Raw genomic sequence first — 21,877 nt, forward strand, 5'->3', positions numbered from 1 at the left:
TCAGTGATTAGACGCAGAGCTGCAGCTAGCACATATGGTGTCTTTATGTGAATTACAAAAAGGCACCTCTTTCTTCTGACTGACACCTCTCCAGGGCTCCAGCCTGGCAAGTGGGGTGCAGGCTGGACTGCAGGCTCCACACATACTTTTGTACATGGCAGCGCTGGTCCAAATCAATCAATAAATGGCAGAACCAGGGCCTAAACCCAGACCCACTAGCTCTGGATCCTTGCCTCGCATTCTAAGGTTATAGAGCATTCCTTTGTCCCTTTTTGCTTTTAGTCTCCTATTGGGAGAAAGCAGAGACTTCTGAAAAGTTACCTGTTCTTTACTCTTAATTGGAATTTTTCAACTCTTAGCTGTATATGGTACCCTCTCTTCTCTGAGAATTAGGGCTTTGGAACTAAAGAATTAATTTTTTTAGTGTCTGTTTTGCAGATTTGAGGCTTTGTTTCATTTTGTTTTCCTGCTGTGTGTGTGTGTGTGTGTGTGTGTGTGTGTGTGTGTGTGTTAATTATTGTGGTTATTTTTGATACAAATTTTCTGAAAAATCTTTAAGTGTTCTATTTACAGAAAAAGCCTAGAAAGTTCTTTCCTACTGCAGAAATTCTTAAGAGATAGCAAATAAATCATTTGCTACATGTTCTAGATTTTAGTTGAGGCCTTAAGAAAAACATAGCCATTTCTGGTTCCATTCCTCAGCTTCTAGGTCTGGATGACTAGTGCATATGTCAGGTTTATAAAACAGGGGAAGGATGAATAAAAAATAATTTTGGGGGATAGTAGTCTAGAATAGTGGCTTTAAGAATACAGCTATAAATTTAAATGTTGTAGCTATACTGTTTAGTTACCTGAAATTTTGCCTTTTTAAACACTTTATTTATGGTTCTTGAATTTTTTAATCTGCCCAATAAATGTATTTAAGTAGATATTTTACAATGAAGCTCTCCTTTTACAAGTCAAACTCTCTTTTAATTGTCCCATGTGCAGATGATTTAGTATTCACCTTAAATCAGTAAAACAACCTTTCTTCTCATTAAAAGTCATTTTTGATGGGGCCTTGACATTCTATTTTGAATTGTTAGGATGTGGTTTGCAGCTTCTGTAATTTCTTCTTCATGAATTGTCAGCATCTAATCAAGAACTAAAGCTGTTTAGTAATGGTATATGGTGCATTTATATAAGTTTCTCCATTTTCATCATCACATTCAGTTGCACTGTATTGTGAGTAGGATGCTTAACTTAGTGCACATGATAACTTGTTTTAAAGTATTGATTTATTTAATTTTCTAGACATTTGCCATTGCTGGACTGGGGTCTGGACTAACAGAAGCCATCGTGGTTAATCCTTTTGAGGTAGTAAAAGTTGGCTTGCAAGCTAATCGGGACACATTTACAGAGGTAATCATTTAAGGTTTTCCTATTGTTGAAGGAATATAAGATAAAATATTAAAAGTATATATAAAAAATTATGAACCCAGCCCGGCCACATGCTCAGTGGCTGAGCATCAAACTATGACTCAGCAGGTCCTGGTTCAATTCCCCGTCAAGGCAGATGCCCGGTTGGGGGCTAGATCCCCAGTGTGGGGCGCACAAGAGGCAACCGATCAATGATTCTCTATCATCATTGATGTTTCTAGCTCTCTCTCTCCCTCTTCCTTACTCTCTAAAATCAATAAAAATATTTTAAAAAATTCTGAACCCAGTTCTTATCCCTTGCTAAGTCATATAAAATTATTGTTAAAGAAGTAGCATAAGAAAACGTCAAATTTCTCCCACAAGGAAAACGTTAACAAAAATGCTCTAAATGGTGGGGGCTTGCCCGGGGTGGGAATGGCTGGGGAGAGGGTTTTAATCAGGGAAAAAAGGAGACATATGTAAAACTTTAGACAATAAAAATAAATAAATAAATGCTCTAAAGTCTGATGAACAAATACATATTTACACATTTTTATTTTAGAGTTTTAATGTAATGTCTGATTTATTTGGAAATGTTTTCTCTACATTTGGCAACACTTCTGTTTCACGTTATAGTAGAATAGACTATAGCAAAAACCACTGAGATGATAGTATTATTGTTTCTAAAAAATTTATGAAGTCATTTTTAGAAATTACCTCACTCCTTTCCCTACTCCACCCTCGGCCCTCCTTCAAAGATTCTGGTAATCTGTCAAGCTTGTCTTTTGGTTAAGTCTGAATGAGCAAGTTACTAAACCTGTGTAGACATCACTACTTGGACTATGATGGGTCTTGACATTTAATCGCTGGTACGTACTGTTCTGTGAAGACAGCTTCCCTAGGTGTGTGCTGCCTTCACTTCCTTCCAGTTGCCTAATAATTCCCGTTATCACCAAGTCCAACTGTTCTTGCTTTATTCTTTTGGGTGTCAAGCACAAGGTAGAGAAAAAATAAGGGAATTGGTATTCCGGATCCTTCCTTAGCATTTTAATTTAATTCCACAACTGGGTAGCATGTGGTTTAAATTGGTTTGGAATATCTGCTGGCCTGAATTTCTCTGTAGAAGAGTTCCCCTGCCTACTACTTAAGCAGCTGCTAGTGGGTGGAGACCCCCTCACTCCCACCCCACTTCCTGCCTTCTGAGAGCTCCCTGCCAGCTTCTTGAGCAGTGGTGTGTGTGGGGAAGGAGAGGGCCTCTACTCACCTGTAGCTACCAAGGCCTGAGGAGGACAGGGTTGGCCCCCTACAGCAGATGGTATCTACTCAGGTGAAGTCCATCCTAATTAAGGGAGATTTTTTTCAAGTTTCAAAAGATTGTCTTAATTGCAGTGATATATAGCACTTCAGAAAAGGCTGAAAATCCCTACGTTACCCTAGTCTGTGTTTCTGTTTTGCTTTCTTTCTGTTCTTCCTTAATGATGGAAAGAGATGGTGAGGAATAGGAGGAAATGAAAGAAATACCTTTCAAACGCCCTATCAATGGAGCATTTAAAACAACGCCTATGGAATCTGCTCAGGGGAAATTTTATTTGTTAGGCTGGGAGAATTACCAGCTAGGAGTAAAGTTTGGAACTCCCCATCCAATTCCTCATTTTACCTATTGGGAAGCTTGTCTTAGAGCAGCAGTGAGTAAGCAAAGGAACAAACATGCCTTCAACTGCAGCCCTTTATCAAGGCAGCATGTAACCAGAGGGACATACCTGGCACCGAGCGCCAAGGAGTGCTCATAGGGCTGAAAATAATGAGTTGTCACAGCACCTCTGCTCATACCTAACTGTCTTTTCTCTCCTCTGCCCTCACTGAGGTTCTACGCTGAGGCCAAGTGAGAGCTGTTAATGTTTTGCATGCGTGCAGGCCGTGCTAGAACGTGGTGAACAGCCTTCCAGCCCAGCATGAGGAGGCTGTGTGTGTGTGTGTGTGTGTGTGTGTGTGTGCTCCCAGCTCATTTACACGAGTGCACTCTGTGTAAATTGTTTATGTGCATGCAGCTGTTTTTTAAGTGGAGAAGAAAGAGGCACTTGTTTGGGATCATTTCTTTTGCATAATCCACTGAACTGACTCATTGGTAGATATTTACTTAGAGTGAAAGCTACTAGGTACATTGTAAAATATTTTCAATATTCCTTTAACTAGTCAGAACTTAGCAAAGAAAGGATCACATGGGTCACATGTGCCAACAACTATCAAGATTCAGTAGCTGAACTGAGGTGGCCCTTTATATGCAATATTGATCAAATTGAAAGTAGTTATGGTAGTACACAGTCACACAACATAAACTATGCCTATTACAAAAAATCTGAAAGAGATGATGCGGGAAGAAGAGCAAATTTGGATCTAGTTATTTAAAACTACCCATCACTTTTGGTCATACAGCCATTCCCTATATGTATGTTTAGGACCCATTAACTCCAAAGCCTTTGTCCACTGACTAGCCTTTTCTTTTCTCCAATAAGGGGGTACCCCTGTGTTGAATATAAACAAATATTAGGTGTGCTTGCTTTAGCATTTGTATGGCCAAGAATAATTATTGCTATCTTCACTCTGAGGCTTTGTAGATTATCAAGAAGTATGAGGGTTGGGGGTTGGAGAAGGAGAGGAGGAAGAAAAAAAGAAAGTGAGGAAGAAAGGAATTCATGTAATGCCCAATGCATTTAAAAATTATACTTCTTTTTTAATTTCTTTATTAATTAAGTTATTACATATGTGCCTTTATCCCCACATTACCCCCACATCCCCCCCCCCACTCATGCCCTCACCCCCCCCCCCGTTGTCTGTGTCCATTGGTTAGGCCTATGTGCATGCATATAAATCATTTGTTTGATCTCTCCCCCTTCCCCCCACCCTCCCCTACCAATGCATTTAAAAATTATACTTTTTTTAAGAAAAATGTTTGAATTCAAGTATAAAGGTAATGCAAATTAATGTTAGAAAACACCAAAAATATGTATTTCTGTGTATACATATAAGTGTATAAATGTACTAAAATGATCTAGAGCAGCACTGTCCAATAGAAATGTAATGTGAGCCGCATGTCCTAATAGCTATATTAAAAAATGTAAAAAGAAACAGATGAAATGAATTTAATACTATATTTTATTTAACCCAATATATCCAAAAAAGTATCATTTCAATATTTAATCACTCTAAAAATTATATAATTTACACTATATTTTTATACTTAGTCTTTAAATCTCATGTATATTTTATGCTTATAAGCACATTTCAATTTGAACTAGAGCATTTCAAGGGCTGAATAGCCACATGTGGATAGTCATGTCCTTATAGGAAAATGCATGTCTAGGGGAATTAATACAAACTTTTCACTGGAAAAGAGATTGGAGTTGGGGAGAAGAAAGCAAGAATTTTAAGGAAATGGCTTTGTGTAGTTGAATGTTTAACATGAGAACACATTAAGTATTCTGTGAACACTTACTCTAAAAGTTGCTCACCATATAAGACTTAGAAAATACAGAACAATAACAAGAAAAGTAATTAATCCAAAAGAAGTGTTCTAATGGCTCTGCCAGGATCAAGCCTGCCTTAGGGAGAACCTTCCCAACTGATCCTGGTAGGAATGACTTGCTAGCCCATTTAGGACTCAAACTGTTCCTCTTTTGTTAGGAAAGGATAGTAGTAATGGTCACTTCAAATGGTGTCAAGCTGTCAATACAGTCTGACATATAGTGATGGTTTAATGTGTTCGTAGTTATTATTACAAGATGCTTTGGATGCACATTTAAATGTGATGATATATGCAGAAGTCTTAACACAGCACCTGGTATATGATAAGCACTCAACCAAAGATAACTATTTCTAGATGCAAGTTGATCTTATAAATCCTTAATTAAGTTCAAGTAGAGACAGGTTATCTTGAGATTTTGACCTGATTAATACTGAGCATCACTAGTGACACCAGTGTGGGCATGAAAACAGCTTACTGAGCAATGGTCAGGCTGCTTCTTTAGGTCATTCTCAGCTGCCAATAGGATCCATTTAGCCTGAATTCTTTAGCAGGGCCTAAGGGCTGGCAGCCTAGTTCCAGTGCCTATTGACAAGGTCTTTAAACACAGGTCCACTATCTTCAATACTAGTTGGGTATCTGCTTGCTGTAAATAAATAGCATGTAACAGCAGAAGTTAGAGATGACACTAAAAGCATTTAAAGCAGAATGAATTATACCTGAATCAAGACATTTTCCCTCTGGAATAATCATATAAAGTTAATGTGGGTTATTGATCAAGCCTTCTTAGTCACATCACATGAAGGCTGCGAACTAGTAAGCTCATTTTCAGCCTTTTCAGTCAATTACAGCTACCAGCTGTGGTGGAACACTGAATGGATAGGTGGCTGCAGAATCATGGCTTGACACCTTTAAGGAAAGCAGAGAAGTTTCCTCAGAGGCTATTTTGCAGGTAGATAACTCTTGTTCTGCCAGTGCTGTGAGTTTCTGTGGCAGCATGTCTCCCCTCCTGGGTGTGCACCACCCTACATGCTGCACAGTAATTGTGTTTTTTCCTATTTTGTCAGCTTGAGGAGGGGAGTCACAAATTAGTCCTTCAAACATGAAAATTTCCTAAAAAGTTGTGGTAGTTGAGAGGGGCTCTTCAGTAGAAGACATACTAAGGCAGCAGTAGTTAACATTACACTCAAGTCTTAGAGGCGACAACAGAGTGATGAAGGAGCAAAGGACTGCCATGGTTCCTGGTGCACAGAGCATGGTCTAGAACAGTGATGGCGAACCTATGAACTCATTTTTTTGGTTGATTTTTCTTTGTTAAATGGCATTTAAATATATAAAATAAATATCAAAAATATAAATTTTTGTTTTACTATGGTTGCAAATATCAAAAAATTTCTATATGTGACACGGCACCAGAGTTAAGTTAGGGTTTTTCAAAATGCTGACACGCCGAGCTCAAAAGGTTCGCCATCACTGGTCTAGAAGCAGGTTGTGGGATGTAAGTAGATGCCCTCTTGGCCCTGTGGGGAGAACATGGCTGGCAGAAAGCCAGAACGGGTCCCTCTGCAGCATGAGATCTAGGACAGGGGCCTCCAGCTGGGGTTCTAGGGCATTATTAGCTGAGAGCAGAGGCTGTGTTCATTGTGTTCTTGGAGCCCCAAGTGCAGCTCCCATTGGGATTTCTCATGAATGGCAGGTACTCTGCTGGCTCCAGCTGCCTGGGTTCTCCCCTCTGTGGTCTAGAACTTATTCTCTAGCCAATCAGAAGTTACCCATAAAATATGCCTTCCCACCCACGTTAGCCATAAACTGTTCTAAAAATTTAAAGGAAATTGTGGTTAATTTGGTTTCTGATACTTCTTTCTTTTGCTTCCAGCTTCTGTGTAAAGTATTTCAGTAGGTGTGCTTGTCTCTTCTCCCCTTTTTAAATTGCCACCATATCAGCTAAAGAGTAAGCCCTGCCACACTTCCTCCAATTCCAACATGAGAATCTTGGCCAGCATCTTAAAATTCACAGCAAATAGAGTGAACTGGTCAGTCACAAAAAGAAAACCGGTCTCTAGTTTAAATATGCTTGACCTTCTGTGGGGAGCAGATAAATCACAGCTTTGTCATGCTCTGGTTTGGTTCAGTGGGTGTAAAAACATGTTCAGATAAAATCCGGATAGACCCAAATTTCCCCCTGTCCTTCAAACTAAATCCAAGGAAAGTGTTCTGGTTTGCAGTCTTTTTGGCTTAGGGCTAGCCCAAGAATTTCTCTATTGGAGACTTCCAGTCTTTCCAAAAGTGTGACTCTGTAGCTTGTTGTCCTTATAGGAACTTTCTCCCCTCTTAAGCGGACGCATCATTTTTTATCTGTATATTTATTTATAAGAACTGGAAACCTGGTATCAGTTGCGTGAGGCCAAAGCACTATTTGGCTGGCATGCTCTCTGCTAGGCTGGAAAAATGTGAATTTCTCCCCAGAAGCAAAATCTTGTATGAATTGTTTCCCAGTTTTTCTCATCACTTTGAAATCTACTTCAAAGTTATTATTTGGCTAACGGGTTATGTTTTCCTTCCCTGAGGTCTATAGGATTGGCTTCTGATGTGTGGAGGGGGCACAGGTTTCCTTCTAGTCTGTCATTTTTATCTGCATTACATATGAACATAATCATTCTCTCCCCCAAACATGAAACTAAACCTTTAGGAAATTGCAAGAGCCTCTTTCTCCTCCATTTAGCTTTTAAAGATGTTCAGTTCAAGAAAGGAATAATGAGTCTTCTACATATGCTCTGTGATTATAATTTAAGGATCAATAAATAGATAGCAAACGTATCATTGATAGCATCTTTAAAGATAGGGATTTTTTTTTTCATCTGAGTTTGAATAATATCACTAAATATAATTCTAAACACTTTATCCTGGGAGCTTAATAATCTAATAGAAACCAATTAGATCTTATATGATATCACAAAGCTTAGTGATTATTTTCTTCATAGGCAATTAACAAATATTTAAACTTAGATATATTATGTAGAGTCAACATACTGTGAATAAAAGGACCGCATTTTGTGATCCTCTTTCAAGAAGATGAAGTTGAGTTATATAGAGAGTGAGTATGTGGCTGTTTTCAGATAGTGTAAAAGCCAGCTTCAAGGGCATGTCAACGTTCATGAATGATGTATTGAGTTAAGTTCAATTTTTTCCTGCATTACTATGTGAAACACTGCCTGGAAACTGTTCAGCACATAAATTATTTCTTTCCAGTTTATGATTCTGTGGGCAGAAAAGTGAATTATGTATATGAATCCATTCCTATAGTTATCTTTCAACAATACCTAAGGCAGCAGCCAAGTTGCCTCTCTATTATCATTTATAGAAAATAGACTTCAGCCTTCCATTCAGCTGTGCCAGGAACCCTAGATTTTTGCTTTCTGAATGGAGACTTTGAAGTGATGGTAATCGCTACCATTTACAGAATATCTACTACATGCTAGACACTGTGCAACATGCCTTACATGTTTTTTTCTAGTTAATGTTTTTAGAAAATTTATGTAATTCTGTAAATTGCAAAAGTAATGCACAGTGTGTTTTGTCCACAAGTAATACAGCTCTATCTAATGAAAAAATAATTGATGACTTCTGCAGACACCTCCCTCTAATCCCATTGTTCTGGTAACTGCTCACACACACTTGATATTTCAAATTCTCCCATTGTCCCTATGAGTAGTTTTATCTCTATTTTATGGATAAGAAAAATTAAGCCCAGTGGAGTGTGAATGGCTCTAAGAAACAGCATTAACATTGAAATCTCTTTCTTTTCATTAAGATAAAGAAATGTGGTTAATTAAGAAACTTAGGGGGAAATCAAGTGTTTCTGGACCCACAGAAAAGCAGCCATGTTGTCAGTTTCTTGTTAGCAGTTTCCCCTGTGCTGAGGCCACCGCCTCCCTGCCTGCCCACTATGCAGGGCCTGGCCGGCAGAGTCAGCACTGGTCACCCAGAGGGCCCCATGCTCCTCCAGGCACCATTACTGGGCATCAACCTGGTGTTAATGTAGCTTGTGGCTCAGCATCTGGGAGAGTTTGTTTATAGCAAATCATTCTTCACTCACAGATTGTTCTAAAATGGATCTGTTTATCAAATGTAAAACTCTAGATACAACATAATTATATTTGGGGTGTCTTTTTGTCCATAATCATGCCCTATTCAAATAAACTGTAATGATGAATTAGTGATGTATCTAAGCTAAAATGAATTGTAAATGTGGGATTTTTCAGCCTGATTCCTCTCCTCTCACTTACATTTTGTTCTCAATTTTTTTTCAAATTTATGAAAATGCTTCAAGACTTCATTTGGGTAATGAAAAGCATAAGTGATTATCTATCTCCTGAAGAGCAAGGGTATTTTCCTACCTGAATGTGGCAGTTGGGCCTTTTCTTTCTTAACAAAGCAGTGTTTTTCTGAGGGCCCTGATGATGACACTCACTTCACTGTATAAAGGTCTCACAGTTTTCCTTTCAACCGTGTGATGAAATCCAGTGCAACATCCTTATTCTATTTGCTCTAAAATGCAGCAAAAATCACCTTGCCTTAGGAAGCAGTAAAGGAACAAATGTGGAGCGTGCTGTGTTTTGACCTGGTGTGCCGAGAGCTCTTCCCTGGCTGGAAGGAATGAGAAATCCACTGACACGCACCCCTCGCCTGTACCTAGTGGCCATTCTCTGATAGCTGTTTACCCGGGGAACAGCGCTCACCACCTGAAACCTCTGTCTGTGATCTCACCAGCTAATCAGAGCCAGCTATGGACAGTAGTTGGAGGGAGGAACTCCAGGAAAAATAGCTTAGGCTGCCATAAGGCATCTCAGTGATTTGTTGGTAATATTGGGCTCTCAGAGGGTAAGGAATCGGAGCCCTGGAGTGGTGCCTGGGAGCACGGTACAGGCAAAGGGCCTTCTCTTTCCAGTGAGCAACTTAAGGACTTTTAAAACAGAAATTTGATTCCATATTTCATAATTATTATGGAATATTCTCACAGCTTTGTCTTTCATGGTACTTACAAAAATTACCAGCATATCTCTCCAAATAAAAACCAAAGCAAAAACATTTATGTCTCTAGGATATGGGCAAAGTGCTACACTTAGCACAGTGCATGGCAACTAGGAGGTACTCAATAGATATTGTTAAATAAATGGCGCAGGAAGAAACAGCGAGTTCCCACCAATTCACACCTGGCAACAGCAGAGGTCAAAGTTAAAGAAGACTTTGAGTTCCTTCAAATGGAAATATTTCTGGCAGGGAAAGCTGTGTGGTATCACAATATCAGCTACATTCCAATCCACTGTTCTCCCATGCTTGCAGCTCTGGTCCAGTCAATAAAAGGTACATCTAGGGAAGTTAGAATGCCATTTGGCCCACATTTGGTAACTAAATATGAAAACTGGAGTGAATCTAAATATTGGAAGGAAACCAAACTGTGGGTGACCTGCTGGGCTGGATAGTATTGGAATCATTTGGCTGATGTTGCTAATCAGTCACCATTTGGTTTTGAAATGGAAGCCCAGTAATCAAATAAGTTTAGTAAAATTCCTTGTGTTTACAGAGATCTAGTCAAAATGACTCTCTATTTTCCTATTTAAGCATCCTAGTGGAAGTCACGTTTTGCCTTTCTAATTAAATATTTGCTTACATGTGTGTGATGCAGTGTCACTGAATGAAGCAAAAAGCACACTCCTAATTTTTACGGGAATTTCAGTTCAGGTTTTCCTTAATCTCAATGCCCTGAGTTATCAGAAAAATGTATTTGTGTTATTATGTATCTATTACCTGAATGAGTTGGATTATCAGACTCTGAAAATCTTACTGCGTATGTATAACAAGAATGAGTCCACAGAATGTGAACAGCACTGGGTTTAGGAATATTACTTAACAATCCTTGGTCTCCTTACCTGAAAAATTAGGAGAATATACCTACTTCCCACCTTACAGGGTTTTTTTAAGAAGAAATCATATATGCTACGATGGCAAATCTAAGCAGAGCATAAAAGTACAAACTTGGAGTTGTGGGGGTTGCTCAGTTTGCACTTGACATTACCACTCACTCTGTGATCTTTGGTCAGTAACTTGACCTTAGTTTCCTCATCTGTCAGATGAGGGTATGATAATACCTATCTCACACACCTGTTGAAAGGATTAAATAAGATGCTATGTAAAGTACTAAGAATCTAGGATATGGATAATATTGATGAGCACTCACTGTGTTCCAGATACCTGCTAACATACATGAATGTGTGAGGTGAAGGCCTGATTAGTGTGTTTTTCCATTCCCAGCCTGAGAGTTCTTACTGATAATTCTTACTGAGGCATAGGGAAGAGGCAATTTACAGGACCTACTGCTCCCAAGAGGAACGCTTCCAGGGTAAGGAACTAACCATGGAAGGAGATCTCTAGCCCAGAGGTTGGATTTGGTGAGCCTCAGAGGAAGCCAACCTATAATTTGCATTCTGGATGCATTTCTTTTAGACTTTGTCACAAGGGTCCTGGGCTCTAGAAAAGGGAAAGGAAGGAATGAGAAGGAGGAGGCTAGTTATCCACGTCCTTCCTCTCCCTCAAATCAGCCTCCACCTTTTGATTGTCATTTCCCATCTGTTATTTAATTATTATAACTACTTTTTATAAGCCTTATTGCTATTATTAACAGCTAGCATACAGTGAATTCTTACATAGGACATAGTTCATTGACTTACTTATCATAACAATCCTGTGAAGAAGATTGTATTATTATCCTTATTTCATAATTGAGTAAAGTGAAGATAAATCAGAGGATGAAATAATCACTTGAGCTAGCAAGTGGTACTGCTAAGACTCAGACCTGGGGCTGTCTGGCTCTGACCCCCTATTTCTAGCTACTATACTACCCTTTGATTTATTTAATGATTAATTCAATAGGCACTTGAGTTCAAAATCCATGTGCTATACTTTCTTGTACCCACTTACCACCCAAAGCAATGAAAAGCAGACACTAGACCATCAGTAAAAGTCACTTGAATATTTGTTGACCTTCACCAAGATCTAATAGAAGTCTACTATTTTAATTCTGATAATTTATCACACTAGGATTTTTAAACAATAGACTCATCTTTAGATCTGTTTCACTTAGAGAAAGCTATGCTAATCTGCACTTTCATTCAAAGCTGTTGGTTCCTCCTTTGCTCTGAGTCTAGAATCTAGATGAGTTCTCATCTTCTTGAACCTCAAGGCCTCAGAGTGTGTGAGGAGGGAGGGAAAGCCTGGGCTGGATGCAGGGAACACCACTATTGATCAACCTTGGTCCAGGAGGCCTCACTTCTGCCCTGTTCCTGCCCTGCCCAGGGGAAGTGCCACCTCTCCTTTCCCCTGCCCTGTAGGCCGCCGTCCTCAGGGCAAGCGAGCAGTGCAGAGCAGTTTGCTCAGCACATCCAGAGTCTCTCCAACAGAAATGAACTTCTGCTCAACTTGTCCTCCAGTCTATTTTGAAAATCAAAATAAACAATTTGGGTTAATAGTCAAATGTGCCAGAACACAAACAAAAACATCCCATTTTGTAAAACAGAGTGAACTCTAACCTTCTGAGGATTTTTGGTTCTCCTATATGAAATGTCTTTTGTTGTTTTAAGATACATTCTCATGTGATTTTTTTCATGTTACAAAAAGGATTTTCTGAAGCTCAATCTAATTTATTCTAATTAATATTCTAAACTGAAAAGATGACGCTGAGTGTAGAATTATAGCTAGAGTTTTAAAAACATTTATGAGTAAAAACTATAGGATTTACTATATAAACAAGCTCATTTAATGCATCATGTTAATGACATAGCTATAAATACAAGTTAGATAAAAAGCCTTGTTTGGGTTTGTTTTATTCTGTTCTGCCGATGCAGCTTTACTTGCACATGATAAGAACACTTTAGTCAGAAAGCACATCAGACGCCAGGACCACACCAGCAACCTGCTCCAGTGAAATAGCATATAAATATCAGCCCAGACACTTGCCTTATGGGCAAAATAATAAATAAATACTGAATATTTCTTCTATTTACCATTGAAAATTTAACAAGAAGAGATATCCTTTGTACCATACTTCCAAAAAGGAAACAACCTTTTTTTAAAAAACCCACATAAGTTGTTATAATTGTATTGTAATGAACAGTGAGCTCTTTAGCGTGTTCCAGAAATAGCAGTAGACTGATTCCAGCAGTCAAGGTATTTCAACCTTGGGTAATCAATCAGAGGACTGCAAAGGAGTGAATTAGAGGTACCCCAGTACTCCCAACACCACTGATTTGTCATTTATCACAGCAAGTAATACACATGCTGATTGCCCGCCCTCCGGAGGGAGTCTACAATCATCTAGCCAGGCCTGATTTCTAGCTTAGCACCCATTTAAACTGTTGAGGCAATGTAACATTTGCTTTAGAAAACAGAAATGGAAAGGTAAATACACTGAATTCAGGAACCAAATATAAATTCCTTTTGGATTATACACAGATATGGATTAACAGTATATCCATATAGCTAATCCCCTCCATTAGTGTGGATAATCCAGAATTGAATACAACTATTAACATGTTGAAAGTGGTGGTAGTTATTACATGACATTAGTTTCACTAATTCCACCAAAGATATTTCTCTTTGCCAACAATCTTCCCTTTAAGGCCTGTTGTTATACATGCAATTTTGTTTACTTTTTGGGTTTCCTAATTTTAAAAGCATGGATTTAGACCTGATTGCTCATGTTTGGGGAAAGAAGTCCCTAATAATTCTGGCTTGAAGGATAGCTATATAGTAATTTATTCTATCTCACATTCCCAAAGATGATCTTTTCTGGCTTTGCCCCTCTCTCCTGCAGCAGCCATCCACTATGAGCTACGCAAGACACATCATTAAGACGGAAGGTTTGGGACTCCAGGGCCTCAACAAAGGACTTACAGCAACTTTGGGACGTCATGGAGTTTTCAACATGGTTTATTTTGGCTTCTACTATAATGTCAAAAACATTATTCCTGTCAATAAGGTAACTGCTTAATCTATTAAAATTCTGGAGGGAAAATCTTATCAATGATGATAGCTGCATTTGTGGAGTGTTTATCATGTCCCGGTCACTGTGCTGAACACTTACATCACTCATGTAATGGATCCTCACATCAGCCCTATTCATTCAGTGTTGTTGTGCTGTTCTGAATTTGGAAATATCAAGTCATGTACCCGGGATCACATAATAAATAGCAAAGCAGAGACTTGAACCCAAGTCTGACACCAATCACATTATACCTGAATGTGCCATTGCACATGAATGCTTCACATTTACCACTAATGGGGATTTCTAGAAACTATATTATTACTTAATTTTTATCTTAAAAGCATAACGTTCTCAGAAAGTTTAAATATTTGTGTTGTAAATAAATTCTGAGCTCATGAGGAAAATCGTCAGCCTAAAATTGAAATATTACCTAGATCTTAAATGTTAAGTTTGCATAAGTTAATTAAGGCAAGTAGTAAACAAGTTCTTCTAGGATTATTTGCTTTTGAAGCAAAATAATAATAATCATTATTATCTTTTAAATGGTAACTTACAGATGCCAGCAGCCTTTCAACTTCTAGAAGATAAAAATACTACACGATGTGCTTTAAAATGGGCACCTGTGGGCTTTTGCGAGGAATTTCCCCACCATCAGACCGCCTGCTGGCAATAAAAATTGCGACCCTGGAAGCAGCAGTTGGGGCAACATTTTTCACATGCAGGCGGCTTCCAGGAGGGGTTCAGTTTTTCATTTAGCTTAGTACAGAAGCATTGAAGGACTTTTTATAAGTCATAAAAATATTCCTAATGTGAAGTTATTTACACCTATCTTTGCCCAGCTACTCCCCATATTCTAGGCCAAGATTTGTCGCAAGTATGAGGACAGCTGAATCCAAGGCATGCTCCAAGTTACCCATCTGTGGTATTACCTCACTCACTAGCCAAGGTTGTTAACCAGGTTTCACTGTGCTTGGAAATCTCATTTATTGAGTAGAAGCTTGTTTTGTTCATCGGAAATCTATGACTGGCCACAATATAGGTAGATCCTCCCACTGACCGACAATTCTGACTCTGGTGGTCCTCAGCTCTTCTTCTCCTGTTGCGTTCGTGAAGTATAGAAATAGAGTGCAATGAACGCTCGGGGCCTGATGACACGAAAGACTTTGGCTTTTAATATATTAAGATTCTTTTTAGCAAGAATGGGTTAAACAATGTGAGGCTGAGGGAAAATGAGAATGCAAGATCCCTTGTTCAACAATTAAAAATTTTCAAGGCCCCCACTGGGGTGCCTGGCCAGCCTGGATGAGGGACTGATGGCTGTTTTCAGGCTGGCCACATCCCCTTTAGGGTGGGGGTCCCCACTGGGGTGCCTAGCCAGTCTGGGTGAGGGGCTGAGGGCCATTTTCAGGCTGGCCAGTGACTAAAGCTCCCAGCCTCTCCTTTTTTTCTTTTTTTTTTTTTTATTCTGAGATTTACTTACCTTCTATAATTGAAACATTGTTGCTGTCACTGGTGCTCCCAGCTCTGAGGCCACGGCCAGCTGAAAGCAGGTATCTGGGGTTTGTTTAGTTTCTATAATTGAAACATTGTTGCTTTCGGGCTCAGACCCAGGCCGCAACAGGAGGGGAACCTTGGCTTCCTCCATCACTGGAGCAAGCAAGCCTCATGTTCGCTTCAGCTGCGTGGCTGCCGGCCGCCATCTTTGTTGGCAGTTAATTTGCATATCACCCTGATTAGCCAATAGGAAGCGTAGCGGTGGTACAGTTAATTACCCTTTTTATCTTTTATTAGATAGGATAATACAGGGTGGGGCAAAAGCAGGTTTACAGTTGTTTGTATGGAAATAATACAATACAATAAAATAATAACATGAGAATGAACTGTGTTTCACATACTCACAACTGTAAATCTATTTTTGGCCGACCCTATGTATTTCATTATATATACTATACTAGAGGCCCAGTGCATGAAATTCATGCACTGGGGGGGAGGTTCCTCAGCCTGGCCTGTGCCCTCTAGCAGTCCGGGAGCCCTCGGGGGATGTCCGACAGTCAGACATCCTTAGAGCTGCTGCAGAGGCGGGAGAGGCTTCCGCTACTGCTGCTGCACTCACCAGCCAGGAGCCTGGCTTCTGGCTGAGCAGCGGTCCCCTTGTGGGAGCACACTGACCACCAGGGGGCAGCTCCTGTGTTGGGCGTCTGCCCCCTGGTGGTCAGTGCACATCACAGTGACCAGTCATTCAGTTGATTTGCATCTTAGCCTTTTATTATACAGGATTTTTGCATGGATATTAATGCATATGGTATAATAGAATGAATTTGGTTATATATAAGAAAGAAATTCAGGGAGACAATAAGATTTATATATGTTCATATGTTACTAATGCTTAAAAATAGCTATATGTGCAATCTTCATTCTACAATTAATAAATGTGCATTAAAAAACAGAAGCTTTAATATTCATTTTTAAATGACATCATGGTATTCTGAAACTATGGAAAGAGCTCATTTATCTTGCCAGTTCACAAGGATGAGATCATACTGGCCCTCATAGTCCACACTAAGGATTCTTTTCTTCATCTGAAGAGCACTGGGAAGCCAACCAAAGATTTTAAGCAGGGGAATCACTCTGGCTGCAGCATGGAATATGAGTAGAGTAGGGGTGGTGAGGGAAAGGCAGGGTGTAACATGGAAATGATTTCAATGTGAGATGCTGAGGTATTGGACAGTGTTCATGGTGAAGACAATAAGAAATGGAAAGATTTGAGGAATCTTCAGAAGGCAAAATCTATAGGATGTGATGATGAAGTCTATATATATATATATATATATATATATATATATATTAAGAGCAGACGGGGTAGTTAGGGGGGACACTTAGGCTTTTGACTTGAACAACTGAAAGGATAATGGTGTCAGTCACTGAGAAAGAAAACCTTTGAATGAGAAAAAAGTTTATGAGAGAATATTATGGACTTAGTCTGGAAACTGAGTTTAACCACATTTGGAACTCCAAAGTGCAGATGTTGAATGTTGATTGTGGGTCCTGGAGCTTGAGAGGAGAGATCTGAGCTGGAGATATAGACACTTAGAAGTCATCAGTATACCTAGGCAAGTATACGTTTACAGGATGAATGGTCTTGGGCCAATCACTTCACTGCTCTGAGCTTCAGTTTTGTTTTGTTTTTAATCTGCAAATTAAGAAGCTAAGATCGTTTATTCTTCCTGATAACATTGTTTTGAGGATTAAAATAAATAGTATGTGAAGTTGCTTGTGAATTTGAAGGTGCCATAGAAGTGTTCATTGTGGTGGTGCTGATGACAAAGATGAGGGAAGGAGCAGAGGGGGGAACAGTTAGCATGAACTACATAAATTTTTTCCCCAGGACTGTTTCTTTTGCACTTAAATGAACACTGTGTTTTTTCTTGCCTAGAACAAAGTCATTGATTTTATGTGTTCTGTAATCTAAGCCTGATTCAAAACTGGGAAACCAGTATTCTTTAAATTTAAGCCATAATAAATCAATCCTTTGTGAAGAGGAAGGTATGATAATCATTAAAACATGTTGAAGAACATCATCAAGTTGTTAACTGTGTGGAGGAGATGCTATTCCTTGAGGGCTTTATTCCATCTTTGCTGTAGGCTGTCTCTAGCTACACACTTTAGGCAGTTTGTTTACAGGGTCATGATTTCAGTTCCCTCATCCAGCAATTGGTCAGTTTGTTGTTCCAAGGGAATTTGAGATTTCACCAACCCTGAGTGGCATGGGATAATTCTTGATTTTTCTTTAATATATTTTTAAATCTATAAATTGTCTTCCAGTGTTTACCATTTTTGAAGTATTTGATTTTACAAGAAGCTAAAGATGATCTCTAGGGAGTGGAAATTGGGAGTTGTGTGTGTGTGTGTGTGTGTGTGTGTGTGTGTGTGTGTGTGTGCGTGCATACGTGGGTGTATGTGGATGTATGCGGGGCAGGGGCAGGAAAAAGCAAGAGCAGTGGAGGGAAAGTAATTTTTCTTTATACCATTCTGAGCTGTGGGAAGCTTCTATAATCAGCATGTAATAAATCAGTGAAAAATTTAATAGAATCTCATAAAATAGAGTACCTAGTTAACGTTTTCACATTTTACTGAACTCTAGGGCTATGTCTGCAGACGTGAAACAAGAACTTGCAGCAGTAAGCCCAGATAACTCAGGTCAAATATCCACCCCTGAAGTTTTTAGCTTACCTCTTCAGATTGGTGATCTCTCATAGATACATTTTTCTAATTATCACAGAAATATTCTGACCTTCTGGATATTTCATACTATTAAAACCATTTTTGTGATCTCTCTGATTTTGCCTCATCCTCGTCACAGTAACTCATTTTCAGATAAGGAAACTGAATGGGAGATTAAGGCTCAGAGCTGAAAGTTACTGAAGTGATTTAGCTGAGGTCACAGCATGGAGAGGGAAAGACCCAGAGGCCAGCACTCTGCCCACTGGACCATGAAATGCTTTGCTTCTACGTTTTACCTTGTATTTTGTCTCATCTAGTTATCTCTTAAAATGGTTACTAAAATTTGAATAAGTGGCCCTAGCTGGTTTGGCTCAGTGGATAGAGCATCAGCCTGCAGACTGAAGGGTCCCAGGTTCGATTTTGGTCAAGGGGACATGCCTGGGCTGTGGGCTTGGTCCCCAGGAGGCATGCAGGAGGCAGCCAGTCAATGATTCTCTCTCATCATTGATGTTTCTATGTCTCTCTCCCTCTTCCTTCCTCTTTGAAATCAATAAAAATATTTTTTTAAAAAAATTTAAATAAGTGAAAAGTTAGAATATCCAGATAATATAACCAAATTTATCTTGTGCCTCATTCAGACCTGTAACCTGGGCCTCTCTTTTCACATCCTTAGTCTGTACACAATAAAAACAGAACTATAAGACACAGCCCTGGAAAACCTAGACATTAACAGCTTGAACACGGCGACCTGTGTTGTATTCTTTCAGATTTATTTTTAGGATCTAGCTGTCCCTACTGAATGGTGAATAAGTGGCTGCAATAGAGAAAGACTGCTTTGGATATTAAATGGCCATGGAATTCATTTACTGGAGGCATTCGTTTACATCTTGCAGTAAATGGAATGGAATGTCAGTATGAAGAATTATCCCTCTTCTCCAGAAAGAGGCCATCCTTCTCAAAGTAAAGCCCACTAGAAGCAGATACCGATTAACTTAAATGCTGACATCTTTTTTAAATATCCATGGGAGTAAGCTTTCATTCCAAAAAACAATTTCTTTCATTCCCCTTCCAAGTTGGGGATAGTCAGAGCATAATATTTGTGATGTTGACACACAAATGAGATTTAAATGTTGCATGTCTTTAATAACTTTGTCCTCTAGTTCCATATTTTCTGTTTTTCATATGTTTCCATAAGTAAAATAGTAATAATGGTCAAAATTACTATCTAAAACTCATGACTGTCAACAGGAAAAACTGTGCTTTTAGTTTGTATGTAAACTAATTAAGCAAGTTTGTAGGTTATTTTTCCAAAACAATAGACCTTTTGTGTTGTATTTTGCCATGATATATATTACATGTGTGGGTTAGAAATATTCTAGGAAAGAACAATTTTTCATATGTTCAATCTTTCTTACTTAATACACCATTTAAACCTGTCCCTGTGGTCATTTTACTACAGACAGCATTTAAGTCAAACATATTTTATTTTCTGTTGAGGTAATATTCATAAAAGATTGCCTTTTTGAAATGCAAATTTTTTCTCTTGATTTCTAACATTTTCTTTGTTTTGTAGATTCTGTAGAAAACCTGAGGGTGGTGCCAGACCCACTTCAGTTTATCTGAAGAAATGTGGAAATGTATTCGTTTCATAATTTAGAGCCATATCCTTCCCTAAGGTGCACAATAAGCTGAATGAAAAATACACCTTTGGGTTCAAGTGGAGAATGTAGACAGAGCTGTTTGTATTTTGAAAAGAAGAATCTCAGTAGAATTGGGTCATAGTAGGATTTAATTTATGGCCATTTATTTTTCTGATTCTCTCTCACTCGATCATCGGTCTTACCAATCATCCGGTAATGGGAAGGGCAAGAGCATTAAAATTTCATTAAGAACAGCTCTCCTTTCTGGTGACCAATGGAGTAAAACTATATATTATCTATAAAATTCCAGGATATGTGACAAGATTCTACAGTAAAAAGCAGTATCTTTCATTGGCAGTTTCCACAGACTCCCTGAGGAGGAGGGGGTGTTCGGAAGGAGGAATATGGGGAGGGCAGAGAAAAGGGGAGCAGAGGTTCAGACACTTTCTTAAGTAAACTTCAGGCCAACATTTTCCAGTCAGGCGCCACCCAAGTTGATGGAAATGAGGTGCAAGTAGCTTTAGGTTCTCAGTGGGTTCCTTCTATTCGTTCATTCCAAAAGTATTCATGGCACATCTGCCATGTGCTGGGTACCATCTCGCTAAGTGTCAGCACTGCTTCTGCCTTAATGGGGTTTACAGACCAACAGAGGAGACAGACAATAAACAAGTCATTGCACAGGGAACTGAGTCATGGCAATCATGTTAAGTACCATGAAAGACAACTAAAGCTGTGGGAATTTAGAACCTCTAGCCTAATCTAGACCCCTGGTGAGAAGGGTGATGTCTAGGCTGGGACTCAAGGATGAAGATTAGCCAAGCCAAGAGGAGGAAGATGAAGAGATGTGTGTCTCCCCTGAAGCAGAAAGAGGCTTGGGGAAGCTGGGAGCAGATAAGGAATGAGTGTAACTGGTGTATGGTGAACCATGGGGAAAAGGAGGCAATGGAGGTTGCAGATGGTAACTGGGCCAGGATTTTTTAGACAAGTAATAGTAAGGCAGCTGACTGCTCTTTAGTGAATTTAATTGAAGAGTTGTGTCAAACAAACATATTACATAAGTGGAACTAAATTGGCATGGGAAAGTTTCATTTATAGAAGAATTCTAGAAGTAGAATCTCATGAAATAAACTTGGTTCAAAGCCTTCTTCTTGATCATGTGCCTACCTCCATTTCAAAGCATCTGTGTGTCTGCCCTGACTTCTCAACCTTTAGAATTTTCTTTTTGGAACCCAGTTTGTTAGTTTTCCTTGGGGTCAGTGCTTTTATTGAGGCAAGGAATAGATAAAGCACACCAAAACAGAAAAATTCTACTGGGTTCCCAAGGAAATATATTAATGCTTTCCTGCATTTTGTATGATAATACTCAGTTAACTATATCATAGTTGACTCTCAAAAGGCATTATCTACCCATGTAAATAAATAAATACCCATGTAAATAAAAAGATCCAATAAATAAATATGAGACAGATATATATATATATACAGTTATATAGTTATCACTTGATTATTATATATAATATGTTATATATAATAATCAAGTGATAACTATTGTGATTACACCCAACTCATTTTGACATTGTATGTATTTTATAATTTGAGTTAAGCAGGCAAGACCTTTAAAATTATTTTACATTTCACAACACTTTAAAGAACAAATAGCTTAGGAGGGGAAGAAATTTTCATGGCTATTTTCTGAATGGCTACAATTAGATGCTGGGCTTTTAACAAGACTTTGATTTCATTCCAAAGCCCAGAGCCCTGCAAGGATAGGATCTTGGGAATACTCCACATTCCTTAAAGAATGCTTATCAATTAAACCATCTCATTTTAGTTAGTGACCTTCTGTGGAGTGAGGAGCTAGCATTTCCCCAAATTATCTCACATGAAGAAAAAACAAACACTGTAATAGATTCTTCTGATAGCTGTGAAGTGGAAACAAATGTATCTTTTCCTTAAGCTTCAAAAACAGGTATATTCAAAGGGAGACAAATAGTAAGATACCATAACATCAGGGGGAAAATACTTTTGTCAAAGTTTATGAACAAAAAAACAAAAGAG

General features: G+C 38.8%; 1 protein-coding gene across 5 annotated transcripts in view; it reads left to right on the forward strand.

The window, feature by feature from the left end:
• Positions 1 to 21,877, forward strand: part of SLC25A21 (solute carrier family 25 member 21) — a 533,790-nt gene that overhangs the window by 489,970 nt on the left and 21,943 nt on the right. For 4 of the 5 annotated variants that reach the window (XM_036352952.1, XM_036352969.1, XM_036352959.1 and 1 more), the window contains 2 exons: positions 1,294 to 1,401; positions 13,788 to 13,952. In XM_036352952.1, coding sequence (XP_036208845.1) covers positions 1,294 to 1,401; positions 13,788 to 13,952 — 273 coding nt within the window. Of the gene's footprint in view, positions 1 to 1,293; positions 1,402 to 13,787; positions 13,953 to 14,797; positions 15,174 to 21,877 lie in introns of those variants that run through there. The other variant, XM_036352985.1, reaches the window with a different exon arrangement.

The sequence above is a fragment of the Myotis myotis genome, unplaced genomic scaffold, assembly GCF_014108235.1.
Source record: "Myotis myotis isolate mMyoMyo1 unplaced genomic scaffold, mMyoMyo1.p scaffold_m19_p_1, whole genome shotgun sequence".
Classification (NCBI taxonomy): domain Eukaryota; kingdom Metazoa; phylum Chordata; class Mammalia; order Chiroptera; family Vespertilionidae; genus Myotis; species Myotis myotis.